Source organism: Tamandua tetradactyla, chromosome 16, assembly GCF_023851605.1.
Source record: "Tamandua tetradactyla isolate mTamTet1 chromosome 16, mTamTet1.pri, whole genome shotgun sequence".
Taxonomy (NCBI): domain Eukaryota; kingdom Metazoa; phylum Chordata; class Mammalia; order Pilosa; family Myrmecophagidae; genus Tamandua; species Tamandua tetradactyla.
In genome coordinates, this window is record NC_135342.1 from 10,924,454 (window position 1) to 10,939,423 (window position 14,970).

Genomic DNA, 14,970 nt, shown 5'->3' on the forward strand with positions numbered 1-14,970 from the left:
AATTCGGCTTCTCAGTGGAGGTAACACAGTGCTCAGTGGCCCGCATAACTAGAAGATAATGCAAATGTGGGTGTTTCTACCATGTAAAATGGAAGGAACCACCTGGGACTCAAACTGCCAACTGCTAAGCTCTACTTTGGGGATTGCTTTTATTTTATTTATTTTATTTATTTTTGCTTTTATTTTAGAACAGCAATCACTAGGGAGTAAACCTATGTGGGTGTCGACCCTTGTTGTCCCCCCAAATCCGTCTTCCCTGCTCTCACTGTGACAGACTACTGGCTTGAGTCTAGGGCTGCCCATGAAAACTACATTTCCCAGCCTCCCTTGCAGCTCACTACACTCATGTGATTGCCTCGGCCAATGGGATACAAGCAAAGTGACATAGGCGAGTTCTGTGTCACTTCCTAAACTGGAGCCCAGAGGCGCCCCAGCCCTGTTCCACCTGAAGACTCAGTGATTTCGGGGTGGATGGAGCAACAAGACCAAGGAAACTGGGTCTTGAGTGACTTCCTGGACCACGTACCCTGAACCTGTTGCCAAAGAGGGACATACGTGTCTTTTCCTTAAGCCAGTGAATTTGGGGGTCTCTTTGTCACAGTGGCTTAACTTCTACCCTAACTAATACACTATTTTAATCTAGAAATTAAAAACAGAAACAGCAGTTTTCCATGGGGAGGGGATGAAATCGGAGTTGGCAGGGACAGCCGGGTTGATGTGGACCAGAGAGGACAGGGCATCTCACCCAAGGTCACACAGCAGGGACTCCCGCCTGGGCTGCCCCACTCACCTGGGCCCGCTGCAGCTTCTCAGCCGCCTCGGCTCGTGCCCGCTCCCCGTCCCCGGCCCGGCCCTGCACCTCTTGCAGCTGGGCCTCCAGGCGGCGCCTCCGCTGCTCGCCCTCCTGCCGTGTGCTCTGCAGGCTGCCCAGCTCTGCCCGCAGCTCAGCCACCTCAGCCTCCAGGGCCAGCCGGGTCTTCTCCCAGGCACCTTTGCCCTGGCCGGGGAGGGAGAAGGTGAGCGGAGGTTTGTGGGTCTGACCCACTGGCTAGTGGGGGGCTTTCCCTGACACTCCTGGGGCGCCCACAGGGGTGCATCCCACCCTGTCCCTCCCCCGCCTAACCAGGAGCCTCTGGTGGGTGAGACCTGGGTCCCAGTCATTTCTGGGTCCCAGGATGATGACACATCCTCCCCTCCCCCACTCAATCGGCTCCAGCCACACTAGCCTCCTGCCATGCCTGAAGCCCCCAGGCCCTGCCCAGGGCCTCTGCCCGCAGGGCTCTCCCCTCCCCTCCGCAGTCCTTCACTCAGACATCTCCTGAGTCCTTCTGTGCCCACACTGTTTGAAACTGCAACCCATATCCCCGGTACTCGATCCCCCTTCCCTGTACATTATTCTCCCCAAAGCACACCCCGACTTCATATACTTATGAGTTTATGTAATTTACTCTTTGTCTTTCCCACTAAAATGGGAACACCCTGAGGGTGGAGCGTTAGCTGTTTGTTCACTGTCAGCTGTGCCTGGAATGTAGCACAGGCTCAGTGAATATTTGTCAAATGGAAGGGAACGTGGAACATGGAAGCGGACATGTGAGGAATGAACCCCAGAGGGAAGGGTTTGACCGAGCCAGAGGCTCCTTCTCCAGCCCAGTGCCCAGCCCTGCCCTCCCCACCCTGCTCCCCATGCACCCTGCGGGCCTGCTCCAGCTGCTCCGCCAGCTCCCCCAGCGACTGGCTGTGCCGCTGCCTCAGCTCCTGCACTGCTGCCTCGTGAACTCGTGTCTCCTCCTCCAGAGCCTTCTTCAACTCTGTCACCTCCTGTTCTCTCTTGGACCTTTATTTGGGGAGGGAGAAGGAAACACAATTTCAAAACAGAGGGGGAAGGCAGGGACTTGGGGGTGGGGGTCCCCCTCCAAGGATGGGAACTCACTTCATGTTCCCCAAGGGACCTGGATAGTAATCCTGAAGGAGAAGTGTGGCTTTAAGGGTGAACTCCTACTCATCTTTCAAAACCCCATTCAGATGACCCCTCTCAGGGAAGTCTTCTGAGACCCCCTCCCAAAGATTTGGTAAAGAACTTTCTCTCTTCACCCCCATAAAAGCATCCTTTACTCTGGACTGAACCCGTATTTGCCTGAATCTGCCCTCACTCATCTCCATCCCCAGTAGGCCCAGGCCGGGAACTGGTGTGCAATAAACCGCCTGGTGTGGATGGGCCCCAGCCCTGGGCCCCCTCGCCCGCCTCACCGGAGCTCCTGCTGTGCATTGGTGGAGTCCAGCGTGTCCTCCAGCTCCCCCCGCAGCGCCTCCAGCTCCTCGCCCAGGTCCCGGCGCTGCTTCTCTGCCTTGGCCCTGGCCACGCGCTCGGCCTCCAGGTCCTCCTGGGCCTCCGACAGCCCGGCCTGCACCTCCCGCAGGGACTTGAGCAGCTGTGCCCGGGCCGTGCCCTCGTCCTCCGCCCTGGGGGCCGGCAGGGTGTGGGTGAGCTCCGGGGGTGCAGAGGCCAGATGTGGGCCATGCGGGTGCCCTCCCCACCACCGCTTGGCAAGTGACTTGCCCCCGTGAGCCTCCGTCTTCTACACTGTGAATGGGGCGATGCCAGCAGCTGCCCCAGGTCCTGCCGCATGCCACCCTCACCCCAAATGAGGAAACTGAGGCCCAGGCCATAGGCCAGGGAGCAGCGCAGCTGACCGCAGAGGCCCTCCCTGTGAGCCCCGGGATGCGGCCTCTCGGGTAAAATCACTCCAGGGGCCCCGCAGGCCAGGCCTTGGATCCCTGATCTGTCCGAAGGGGTGACGCTGGCAGGACCCTGGCCCCTCGGGACTGTGGTTTCCTGGTCTATGGAGAGTCACGAGCAGCCCCCTGGCCCCCAGCTGCCATGAGGATGGCGATAAACATAGCCAGAGTGGGAGCGAAATGTCTAGCAAAAGTCCCAGCCTTCGCGGGGGGCGCTGCAGGGGCACTTCCTCACTTGGTCCCCACACTAACCCTGCAAGGGACGCCTGTCATAGCCCAATGTACAGATGGGGAAACTGAGGCTAGAGAGGTGACACCTCTTGGGGGAGGGGATGTGGTAGGACTCAAACCCAGGAGTCAGGCTTCAGGATGTGTGTTTCCAACTGCAGATGTGCCCGCAGACACACACACACACACACACACGCAAACACATAAATGCAGACACGTGCAGACACACACATGTAAACAAACGCTGACACAAGCAGACACACGTGCAAACACAAACGCAGACGCACATGCACAGACATGCAGACACACAGACAAACTGTGTCCATTGATTCTAAGGTGCACGCTTTTCATGTTTTACCAGCTCTGAAACGGAGCTGCATCTACAATCTATGACATCTTAGGTAGATGAAGGAGAAAAAGCATTTGATACACTGAGCGCTATGCCTGGCACACAGTAGGTGCTCAATAAACGTGAACTCTGCAGTAAACAGACTGCTGCACCTCGGGTGGTGCGGACACCTGTGCCACCCCGGCAGCTCCTTCCAGCCCCCGGCGGGGGACCAGCACATGCCGTGCCCCCACGCCCCGCTCTACACTGCGGGGACCTGAGCTGCCTGGGGGTCCTGATGGGCGCCCCCCACTGGCCTGCATGCCCCCGGCCTGCGGACCCCACCTGGCCAGGGCGGTCTGCAGCTCCTCCTCCTTGCGGCCCAGCTGGGCCCGCAGCTCCTCCGCCCGCTGCTGCTGCTCCACCATCTGCTCCTGCAGCTCAGAGCTCTCCCCGTCCAGCCGCCGCTTCAGCTTCTCCAGCTCCTGGCGGCCCTTCTCCTCCTTCCGCAGGCGGTCTGTGGGCGGGGCGAGGGGTGGGGGTGGGCACCGCTGTGAGGCCCCCCGGCCCGCGCCCAGTGCTTCCTGGCACCCGCGCCCACACCCCACCTCCCTTCACCTGACCCCAGGCGCTGCCCTCGCCCCTTGTCCGCTCATAGCCCGGGGCTGCTCCCTGGCTGCTCTCTGCCCTCCGGCCTCCTGCCCCCTTCCCCTTCCATGTCTTTCTAATTCCAAGTCAACAGCAAGGGACAGAGAGATGGAAAAAAACACGTGTCTAAAAGAGAGTTAGTAGGACTGTGAGAGAGAGGAAAGGAGGGAAGAAGAGAAGGGAGCTGAGGCGGGTGGAAAGGGGGAGGGAAGGGAGAGAGGTGGAGGAAGCAAGTCACCGAGGAGAGAGAAAGAGAACTTGATTCAGGGAGAGAAGTTGGGAGCACGCCCTGCCGTCCCGCCTCTCTGCTGTCCCACTCTCCCGCCTGCCCCCATTTAGCAGGCTGGACCACTGAGGCCCGCGGCCCTGGGCGGGGCTCACCCTCCATGTCTGCGATGGTGGCCTCATACTTGAGTCGCAACTTGTTGAGGCTTTTCACCTTCTCCTCCTCCTCGGCCGCCTGGGAGTGGAACTCGGCCAGGCGGTCCTCCAGCAGCCTCCGCTCCTGCGGGAGAGGGTGTCAGGGCACCACGGCCCGCTCTGGCGCTCTGGCGTCCTCCCCCCGGGGCTCCTGCGCTCCCTGGGGTCTGCAGACCACTCCACCCCGGGGCTCTCGCTGCTGACTGGGGCTGAGTCCTGGTATTTGAAGGTCACTGCTGTCACGGACTCAACTGTGTCCCCAAAAGACACATTCACACCCTAATCCCCGGCCCCTGGGGGTGGTCTTATTTGCAGGTGGAATTGGGCAAGTTACACTGGAGCAGGCGGGCCCTGAGTGCAGGGGCCGGGTGTCCTTGTGGGAGGAGGACACGGGGACATCGACAAGAGACAGGAAGGCCAGGGGGGCCCAGGACAGTCTCCCCAGCTTCGGGGCGGCTGGCCCTGCAGGCAGCTGGGTGTCAGCCAGACCAGCCCCCAGAACCCGGGACAACGCATCTCTGTCGCCTGGGGGCCTAGTTCACAGCCACCCTGGGCGGGGGAGGTGACCTGCCACCAGCCAACCCGCCCCCCTCCGCAGACACCCCTGCCAGGCCGCCCAGCGACTCCTGGCCCCGCCACCAGCAGGGGAAGGCCTGGAGCCTCGCATCCAACGGGAGCTTGATGGAAATGCAGACTTCCGGGCCCTTCCCAGCACCGCCAAAGCAGAACCTGCATTTTGAATAAGCTCCCTGGATGATTCCCGCTCACACTGCCATTGGAGAAAAACTGGCCAAAATAGTACTTTTCAAACTGTAAGGAGTTTTGGAAATCGAGTAGTTTGAGACGACCTTTCGAAGAGTGGTACAGAATGGAGTAAAACACAAGAGCAGGGGTTGGCTAGCGTACTGGCCTGCCTTCCTAGGTTTAGCTCTTGCTCCCTTCCTGTAATGCCCTTAGGTCCAGGAGCCCTGGGCTCAGCACGGCCTGCTGTGGCGTGGGTGGAGGGTCTGTCCCTGCCACATGGAGGCCAGTTCGTGCGACTTGCTTTGGCCAACAGCCTGCAGGATACTGCCCGCCTCTGTGTTTGGACACCATGACAAGGGCAGGCCCTGGGGCCCCGCAGGGTGCCACAGCCTGGCACAAGGCCAAGCCAGCTCACAGACCCACAACTGGAAAGAAAAACGTGGGTGTAAGCAGCCGAGTTGTGGGGCTGTTTGTTACACAGCATCATTGCGGCAAAAACCTAGCATGGTGTGCGTCCCGTGTGGGAAGGCTGATCCCATGGGTGATCTAGATAATTCCGTGGAAGCAGCGCTGTGTCAGGTACAGGCTGAAGCCTTTAAAAGGCCTGCCGGCTTCTGTGCCCCCTCCTGGAGCCCTGGGCCACCGCATAAGGAGTCCAGGATGCCTTGCTGGGCGGAGAGGCCCATGGGGCAGCGTGGCGGCTGCAGACACCCAGCTCTGCTGCCCTCTGACTGCAATGGCCTCGGGAACCCCCAGCAAGCCCCGGGGAGGGACTGCCCAGCTGAGGCCCAGCACGGTGGGACACAGTGAAATGGCCTTCAGGTGGTCTGGGAGGCGGCACTGGGCACTGGGCAAAGTAGCTGCTCAATAAACACCTCCTGGGTAAAGGTGTGGTGGAGGGCAGGAGGGAGAGAGCAAGAGTTAAACGGAGACGGCATCAAGACCGAGAGCCCCAAGACCCCCGGGGATGGGGGAGATATGACGCATGCCCCACGCACCAGCCAGTATGCCCCTGCCCCACCCCTCCGCTGCCCAGGGGCCCCCAACCTTGCTGAGCTTGGCGTTCTGGTCTTCCAGGAGCAGCAGGTCCTCTGCGAACTTCTTCAGCTTTGCCTCCGTCGTCACCTTCTCCAGCTGCAGCTTCTGCCGGGCCCCCTCCTCTGCCTCCAGGTGGGTCTCCAGTTCCTGCAGCCCGGAGGGGTGAGGGGTGAGGAGCCAGGGAACGGGGTGGGGGTCGGGAAGGACGCGGGGAGGGAGGGCTGGTGCACGGGGGCTCAGGCGGTCCCTGCCCGGGCGAGGCTGGGAAGGAGCCCTTCGCCCCTCCTCTGTCACTCCGCAGCCCAGTGAGCATTTGTTTGAGCGCCTTGCATATGCCAGGCACCAGTCTTGGCACTTGGGAAAGGGTAAACGTCTCTGTCTTTGGGTAGTTTACATCCTTGGGCATGTGGGGTCAGGGGACAGGCCAGCAACGAAAAAGAAACGTGATGAAACAATCGGGTGGTGGGTGCTGGACGCCCCCCCCACCCACTCCAGGGCCACTGAGCTCTAGAAACATAGTCACTGCGTCGGAAGACCTGGATTGTCAAGTTTATACAATTTTATTTCTTTAGAATTTAAAACCGGATACGCAGTCAATCTTTGGAAAACTTTTAAGTAGGTCTGGAACAACGAAGGCATAGGAATCTACTTTATCAACTGTAGACGCTGAGAAATGCAAACACAGATCAAATATTTCCAATGAAAGTGCATCGTCCAAACGGAAAGGCACCGGGCTGCAAAGTACCCGATGGGTTTCCAAGACTTGGTAAAAAAAACACTGGTACCAATAAATATCTCATTAAAACAAAAAGTGTAACGTAATTACATGCTTTAGTTAGTGACATTCATGAAATGTCACTAACTGTACATAATTCTCATAGACACATAATAAAACAACAAATATCCCAGAACAGTTTTTATATTGATGATATTTTTATGCCATCAATTATATATAACTCAATATAAAATAAAAGAAAATATCTTATTAACAATTTTTATACTGATTATATTCTGAAATGGTAATATTTCAGATATGCATTGGTTTAAAAATATAATATCAAAATCAATTTCCCCTGCTTCCTTTCAACTTTCTTTTTTAACATGGCTAACGGAAAACCTAGATTTGCACATGGCGCAGCTCTGGCATAGGATTAGGAGGTGATGAGGGTATGGAAACAAGGAGGGGGGAATCGGGTATCAGAACTACAAAGACCCAGGTGGCAGGGGTCAGGCAAGGTCTGCCTGAGAAGGTTCCACCAGAGGCAGGAGGTGAAGGACTGAGTCCTGCGGACACCAGAGGGAAGAGAGCTCCAGGCAGGGGGTGTGCTCCGTGCAGGGGGCCTGCACCATCTGCTCCCCCCTCCCTGCCCCTCTGCCCCCCTCACTGGGCCTCCTCACTCTCCTGCAGACACATCAGGCCCTTGCTGGCCTCAGGGCCTTTGGACGGTGGTACCCTCTGCCTGGAAGGCTGGGCTGGCCTCTTCTCTCCTCCTTGAGGCATGAACTCAGAAGCTGCCTGTCCCAGAAGTTGCCCCAGCCACCGTCTCCCCTGCAGACCACCCCTGACAGGCCCTTGTTTGGTTTCTTCACAGCACTCAGCACCATCTCTGCCTAGCATGCTGATTTGCTTACCCACTTGCAACCCCCTGGGGAACTGGGCCTTTGTTTTGTTCACTGCTTTGCCCTCAGTGCCTGTGCAGAGCTGGGGCTCAATAAATATTTGTTAAATAAATGAAAAAACCAACGAGTATGGTGCATCCTGGGCTTGTCTGCACTTTATAATGAAAACAGACACTTAGTGAGGGGATGGGACTTGTCCAGGATCACCTGCTTTAAGTGAGAAGCCAAGATTCCAACACAGGGCTCAGGTTTTCTCTCAGGACGTTTGATCCTTGTTGGTCACATTTGTGGGAGAAAGATTCTCACTCAGGCCCAGGTTCAGGGTTGGGGGAGAAGATCCTGACAGAAGTCCTCATAGCCTCTGCACATACTGCTTCTTTTCCTTGGAATGCCCTTTTCCGTTCTTTGCTGCCTGGCAAGCTCCTATGCTCCCTACACTGCCCCAAGGTCACCTCCTTTAGGAAGCCCTCCAGCCTGAGAGCAGAGCAAAGTGCTGCCCACCTCTGGGATCCTGCACACATCTGGGCCACCCCTGTCAAGGTGTACACCCCATGAATCCTGAATGTCCCCCCCACCAGATCGGGAGCCTTGTTCTGCCTGACCTCCAGCTGCCCGGTTTTGCCCAGCACGGGGCCTGGAACCCAAGCCAGGAGGGTACAGATCTCTCTTTTTGCCTGACAAACATTTGGTGATAGCAGCATGATTTTCCTTGTGGGAACACTCCCTCCACCATGTGGCTTAGGTGAGGCTGGCCCTAAGGTGGCCATAACTATCCCTTCCCTCCACTCTCATAAGCTCCCGAGGGTGGGCAGCGGCTTTTTGTGGCTTTATATGCTGCTGTGTCCCCCGCACCTAGAAATGGCATGGCACCTGGTGGGCGCTCAATGCACATTTGTGAGATTCTCAGCAGAGAAACTGGAACCAGCAGCTTCTGGGTTCGAATCCTGACTCTGCCTCTTACTAGCGGAGTGGCCGCGCGCCAGTCACTTTCTGCCTCTCTGTGCCTCAGTTTCCTCTTCTGAAAAACAGAGATGTCAGTAATATCTACTCCACATAGCTGCAGCTGGGTGTTTAGCACTTTGCACGGTGCCTTGCTCGCCCAGAGGCTTACATCCAGGCTGCCTACTCTTCCTTTCCTTACTGGTTGAATCAGTAGCTAGCGGTTTTCTGGGAGGCCCCCTAAACAAACCATAAACTTGACTGTGACTTTTACTTTTCCAGGCAAGAATTTCCTAGCTGAGTTCAGTTGTATTGAAGACTGCAGAATAATAAAGGCCAGGCTAGTGTAGATGGTGAGCTGGGTGGGTGTATTGGGATTTGTATTTATTCATAAAAGGGAAATAATAATATCATCAAGAAGGTGTTCGAATGGTGTTGTGAGTTGAATTGTGTCCTAAAAAGCGGTATGTTGAAGTCCTTACTACAGTAAAACACAAGCTTAGAGCTGCCCGCGGGCACCGTCTGCCTGAGAAGGTGGTAGGAGGAAGGCCACGGAGCCGGGAGATGGAGCAGAGTGCTGAAGACCTAGCCTGAGTGCCTGAATCGAGCCAGGCCTGATGCACATACTGGATACATATTCTGGACCCTCCCATTATCAAAATCAAACGTTATTCTCTTGTGCTTATGTCACTTTGAGCTGAGGGTTTTGCAAATTCATGGCCAGGAAAGACCACCGGGTCTGCAGAAGTCAAGGTGGGCGGGGTGGAGAGCGGGTGGGAGCAGAGGGCCCTAGTGGGCCCCACGGGGAGCAGACCTGGATGTGCTGCTGCAGCCTCTTCTTCTCCGACTGCAGCTGGCGGCTGCACTCCTCCTCCTCGCCCACCCGGGCCTCCAGCTCCGACACCACCAGCTCCAGCTCCTGCTTGCGGGCCGCCAGCCGCCCGCGCGTCTCCTCCGCCTCTGCGCACAGCTCCGACTCCGCCCGCAGCTGCTCCGCCAGGCGGGTGCGCTCCTCCTCCAGCTGGGGGGGGTCGGGGTCAGAGGTCAGGGGTCAGCAGGTAGTATTCCCAAGGCAGGAGCTCTAGGTCCCTTCTGCCCTCTGACTTGCTTTGGCCCATTTCCCCGAGACCTTGGGGGAAGGATGGATTGGAGACATGGCTCCCCAGCTGCGTCTCCCTTCTAGACGCCTCTCTCCCGTGCCCCTCCCCACAGCTCCACCATCTCCAGTCGGCCTCTCCTCTCCCCTCGCTCCTGTCTTCACACCCCCGCCCCCCTGCCTCATCCTTTCCCACAGGGACCTGTGCTCTAGCCCTCCCACTCCCCCTACCCCAGCGGCCAGGTCTCCCGTCTGTCCCCACGAGACTCCAGGGGGCCGACCCACCACCTCCCACTTTGTTTAAGGCTCCTACTCCTGGGAAATTTAACCAAAGGAAATAACGCAGAAAAGGCAACCAGAAAAAAATGCTCAAAAAGGAGTTTGTTTCAGCATTCCTTTAAGATGGTGAGAATACTGGAAACGGCGAAAAGGCCAACCTGAGGCAGCTTGAGCCTATTAAAAACGGTGGAGGGAAAGGGAGGGATGATAAGAGCAATGAGGATGTAAGATGTTTCTAGAAAAAAGGAAATGATCAGGCAAGGGAGTTGGTATTTTTACCACCAAGTTGTTCTCTGCCTCGTTTTATAATAGGGAAAAAACTAGAAGCCACTTAAGGATTGCCATATGTTCGTGAATAACTGTTCTTGTTGCTGTTCTTAAATGTCCTTAAATTAATGTGTTCATGAAGAAGCGGTTGCTTTGAAAAACAATGTCCTTGAGGAATCTTTATTGATGCCGAAGGCTCTCCATGACATACTGTGGCAGAGGCTGCCCTCTCAATACCCACTCCTTCCTTCCTTCTATACTAAAGCCCTGACACTACTTAGAGTGACAATACATCCAGTTAAAAAAAAACAAAACAACTTCCCCAGCTTCCTTTGCAACCAGAAGGCCAACAAGGTACAAGTGGAAGCTGGCAGGTGAAGTTTCCTATAAGTGACTATTCAAAGAAACCTCACTTAGCTGGGAGTCTGTCATTTTGCTCTTTCCCACAATTTCCCTTCTTCTCTCTTGCTGCCTGGAACCCAGATGTGATGGCTGGATCTCAGCTGCCATGTTGGATCATGAGGCAACCCCAGAACAAATGTCCTGCGCCGTAGATGGTGGAACCAAAGAAAGGAAGCCTCGGTTCCTGCTGTTCAAGAAGCCCCCATACTAGTCTTGGACCTCTTTTATGTGGGAAACATTTAAAATTCTTACAGTGTTCAAGTCATTTATTTTACGTTTCTAATATAAAGTGGCAGACATTAGCCTAAATATCTTTGCTAATTGAAAATTACATGCTGTCAAAATAGTATGTATCGTGAGACATCTTTGTAAATTTATTTTTTCACTTATTATAGATGCAGAAATGTACACAACATATGCAAAAATACACAGGCTTGTCAGTGTGTACATAAGTACTCCAAGTCTGGGTATAGGGAGAAAAGAATTGATAAGGCCTGTGTTTCACTGTCCACGCACCAGTATATATACAACTCTCCTCTCTCTATTTTTATTTATTTAACATAAAATCATTGTGTGATGACTTGCTTTTCTCATGAGCTTTTTCTTTTCAGTTCATCAAAATTGTACATTTCTCACTGTGTCTATTTCCTTTTAACAGTTTCAAACTTTTATAATAAACATTATAACAAAGGATACTTAAATGAATAACTGCAGACTTCCTTACATACACACATACGCACACACACACAGGCAGGAAAAAATTCCCTGGGAAAGAGAAGGTTTAGAGGGTTGTCCCACATCTAAATTTCCCATGACAGATAACTTCTGCCATCAGAAGAGAAGAGATTCAAGCCAATAAAAGTTAATTTTAAAAGTTAATAAAATAAAATCTCTGGTCCAGAAAAAGGTGGAGGTAGGGATGGGGAGGGGGGAGGATGAGGCGGTGCCTGGGCCAGAAGGCTGCATGCCATGCCTGCTGGGCCCTGCCCCTCACAGCTCTGCCCCCACCCTGACCCTCTCCCTGACAGGCCCACCCTGGGTATATCCTGGGGGCCCAGAACCCCTTTCAACACCCTCCCCTCTCCCCCCACAGCCCTGGTCCCCCGACATCCTGGCTCTGCAGCCCCAGCCCTGTCCATCCTGACCTCATCTGGGAGGCCCCGCCCTGCCACCAAAGTCCCGCCCCCTCAGGCCCTGGCTCCGCCCCCAGCCCATGTCCACACCCCTCACCTGCGCCAAGCGGCCCTGGAGCTCTCCCACCTCACGGGCGCTCTGCTGCTGCAGCTCCTGCACTTTCTGCAGCTCCTGGACCCGCGCCTGCAGCACCTCGTCCTGCCGGGTCACCTGCAGCAGGGGCTTCACCTAGGGGGCAGTGAGGGACCGGCGTGGGTTGGCTGGTGTCCTCCTGCCACCCTCCACCCCCTGAGGCAGGAAGCACCAGGCCCAGGGGCTCAGAGCTCACACTCCGGTGGGGCCTGGGGGCGTGGGTTCGAATCCCAGCTCCTCCAGCGCGAGCTGCCAGCCCTTAGGCAGGCACGTTCGTGCCCCCGTCTGTAAAGCGGGGACCATGACAGCCGCTATGTCACAGGGTTATTAGGATTAAGTGTTAACACTTATAAAGAGCCCAGAACAGCTGCCGGTGTGTGGCAATGGAGATCGTGGTACCCAAGCCTGGGGGTGAAAGGTGCATTTTGCAGCGTGTGAACCAGGTCCCAGTGGCAGACACACACAAGATAAAAGTTTCCCCAAACCAGCCTTGCAGTGGCTAAGTGGGGTGTGATCTGGTATTTTCTGTTCTGTTGTCTGCTACTCAGTCCCACTCAACTCTGCTGGAGTCTTTTCTGTGCAACTCAATTCTTTGTCTGTTCTATTATCTTCTGCTCGTTTCTGTCCTAATTCAGAGCATTCAACACAGCTATAATTTTACATTTATTTGTGGGATACATTAATTGGTACCTGCCAACCCTCCCCTGCCTCCCCACCAGGCCTAGCATAGACACGTTTTCTTAAAGGGTCACCTAGTAAATATTTGGGGGTTCGAGGGCCATATGGCCCCTGTGGCGATGACTGCCCTTGTGGAAGCGGTCCCAGATGACACGGCTACAAAAAGCCAGGACACAGCATCCTCTGTTTCTACACTATTTTATCCCCAGCCCCCAAAACACTGCTCAGCACATAGTAGGTGTTCAGTAAAACCGGGTGAGAGATGCAAGCTGACCTCTCTATTATCATATTCAGAATCACACTGAGCAGCTGTGCTTTCGCCTCCAAACCTCCCAACCGTTTGTTTCTCCTCTCTAACTTCCGGATGGGTGAGCCCCCTCCCCTTAGTTTACAGTGGTGGGGTGGGGGGCCGATGACTTGGCTCTTCCCCTCTGCTGTGGATGGGAGTGTGACCCCAGCCTGGCTCATCTGGCTGGTTCTGGGATGACCATGTGACCCCGGGGCTCTGACCCTCCCACTACTCTGGCCAAACTGGTGAGGGGTTGGGGGGCGGGGTGTGAGAGAGCCTGGATTTGCTGATGGCGCCATCTGAGAAAAGGCTGGCTGTGATCACCATGTCAGAAAGCTAGGCAGAAGTTTCAGAAAGCCAGGTAACTGATGTCCCTGTTTGGGTCTCCTGGATCCAGCTGTACCTGAAGCTGCCTGCCCCCTGGCTTTTACCCATGTGGTTTGACACAACTTTTCTGTCACTTCCTCCCTAAAGAATCCAGGCACAGAGGTTGCACTGATGGGCCCCATTTCACGGATGCAGACAACTGAGACCAAGCAGGCGTGGCACAAGGCCCTGGCCCCCCCACTGCCCCAGGCCACCTCCCCCTGCTGCCCTCACCTTGGTAAAGAGCCGCCACCACTGCCAGTGCCGCAGCTTCAGGTAGGCTGCGCAGTTCCGCTGCATCACCCGCAGGGCGCTCTGTTGCTGCTGCCGCTTCTGGAAAGCCCTGGGCAGGGAGACAGCAGGAGGGTGGGTCTCGGCTGCTCCAGGCCCTGAGCCTTAGCCAAGGGGCCCCACTCCTGCACTCAGTCAGCCATTATTAAATACCTACTGTGTGCAGGCACTTTCCTTCTGCTGTTGGATCCTGTTGGGCCCGGCCCCCAGCCCCGGCTCTCTGGACCCCTGGCCCTCGGCTCTCTCTGTCTTGCCCGGAGCTCAGCCCTTTTGCCGTCCCCAAGGGCCGGGCACTGGGGGCCACTGGGCCGACTCCTCCCTAACCCAGCCTTGGCCAGTGGGAGCCTGGGAGGCATGCCACCCCCACCTGCGGGCCAGGTATCCCCGAGCGGCTGCCTGGAAGGACACGATGATGTCTGTGACCTTCAGATCCCGCTCCTCCTCCAGCTGGGCCAGGACCCCCGCCCGGAAGAAGATCTTGCTCTGCCCCATGCGGTAGAGGTTGGGGTCCAGTTCCAGGGCCTGGATCTGTGGGGGTGGGGTGGGGGCGATGAGGGGTGAGTGGGGGGTGGGGTGGGGGAGGGTGATGGGGGAGGGGTGAAGAGGGGGAGGGGGAGGCCCAGCCCCCCTCTCCTCCTGCGCCCCCGCCCCCACACTCACCATCTTCTCACAGGCCTGCTTCCCATCCATAAAGCCCTTGGGGATGGCATTGGGCGTCAGGATCTCATACCTGGGGGGCGGGGGGCGGCAGGGGTTAGAGTAGAGGGCCCTAGTACCCACCAGGGGAACCGTGACAGCTGCAGCCATCTCTGCGATGTGACAAAAGAGCCGGGGCTTGGGGACGGGGATGTGAGAACAGCAGCAGCGGCGACAGCAGCTAACTTTTCTGGAAGCCCGTCATGTGCTGGTCCCCCAGCTAAGTGCCCTACGGCAGTTTCTTTCAAACTTTTGAGTACAACACAGGATAAAAAATCCATTTTAGGATCCCATACATGTGTACCCTTAGAGCCTTTGTCCCTGCCATTTCCTCTCCTTGGACCTTGACATTTCATATAAAATAACACACATATAATATATATATACACACACATGTCATATCTATATACACACACAGCATACACAGAACATATGGCATACACACGATATGCGTTATGTTATCCGGTCAGTAGCTGAGAAACTTCGATGTGCGTGCATGTGGCAGTTTCTGAGCCACCAGGGATCTTGTTAGAATGCAGGCTCTAATTCAGCAGGACCAGGGGGGACCTGAAACCTGCATGTCTACAAGCTGCCAGGGGCTGCTGCCACCACCTGCCCAGGGAGGCCACGGCCACGGCC

General features: G+C 56.0%; 1 protein-coding gene across 3 annotated transcripts in view; it reads right to left on the reverse strand.

Annotated features, from left to right (window-relative positions):
* MYH14 (myosin heavy chain 14) overlaps positions 1-14,970 on the reverse strand; it is a 100,667-nt gene that overhangs the window by 25,134 nt on the left and 60,563 nt on the right. For all 3 annotated transcript variants that reach the window (XM_077130915.1, XM_077130914.1, XM_077130913.1), the window contains 11 exons: positions 14,296-14,365; positions 14,003-14,163; positions 13,579-13,687; positions 11,976-12,107; positions 9,516-9,722; positions 6,152-6,289; positions 4,322-4,445; positions 3,638-3,809; positions 2,248-2,460; positions 1,690-1,834; positions 791-997 (listed from right to left, as the gene is read on the reverse strand). In XM_077130915.1, coding sequence (XP_076987030.1) covers positions 791-997; positions 1,690-1,834; positions 2,248-2,460; positions 3,638-3,809; positions 4,322-4,445; positions 6,152-6,289; positions 9,516-9,722; positions 11,976-12,107; positions 13,579-13,687; positions 14,003-14,163; positions 14,296-14,365 — 1,678 coding nt within the window. The remainder of the gene's footprint in view (positions 1-790; positions 998-1,689; positions 1,835-2,247; positions 2,461-3,637; positions 3,810-4,321; positions 4,446-6,151; positions 6,290-9,515; positions 9,723-11,975; positions 12,108-13,578; positions 13,688-14,002; positions 14,164-14,295; positions 14,366-14,970) is intronic.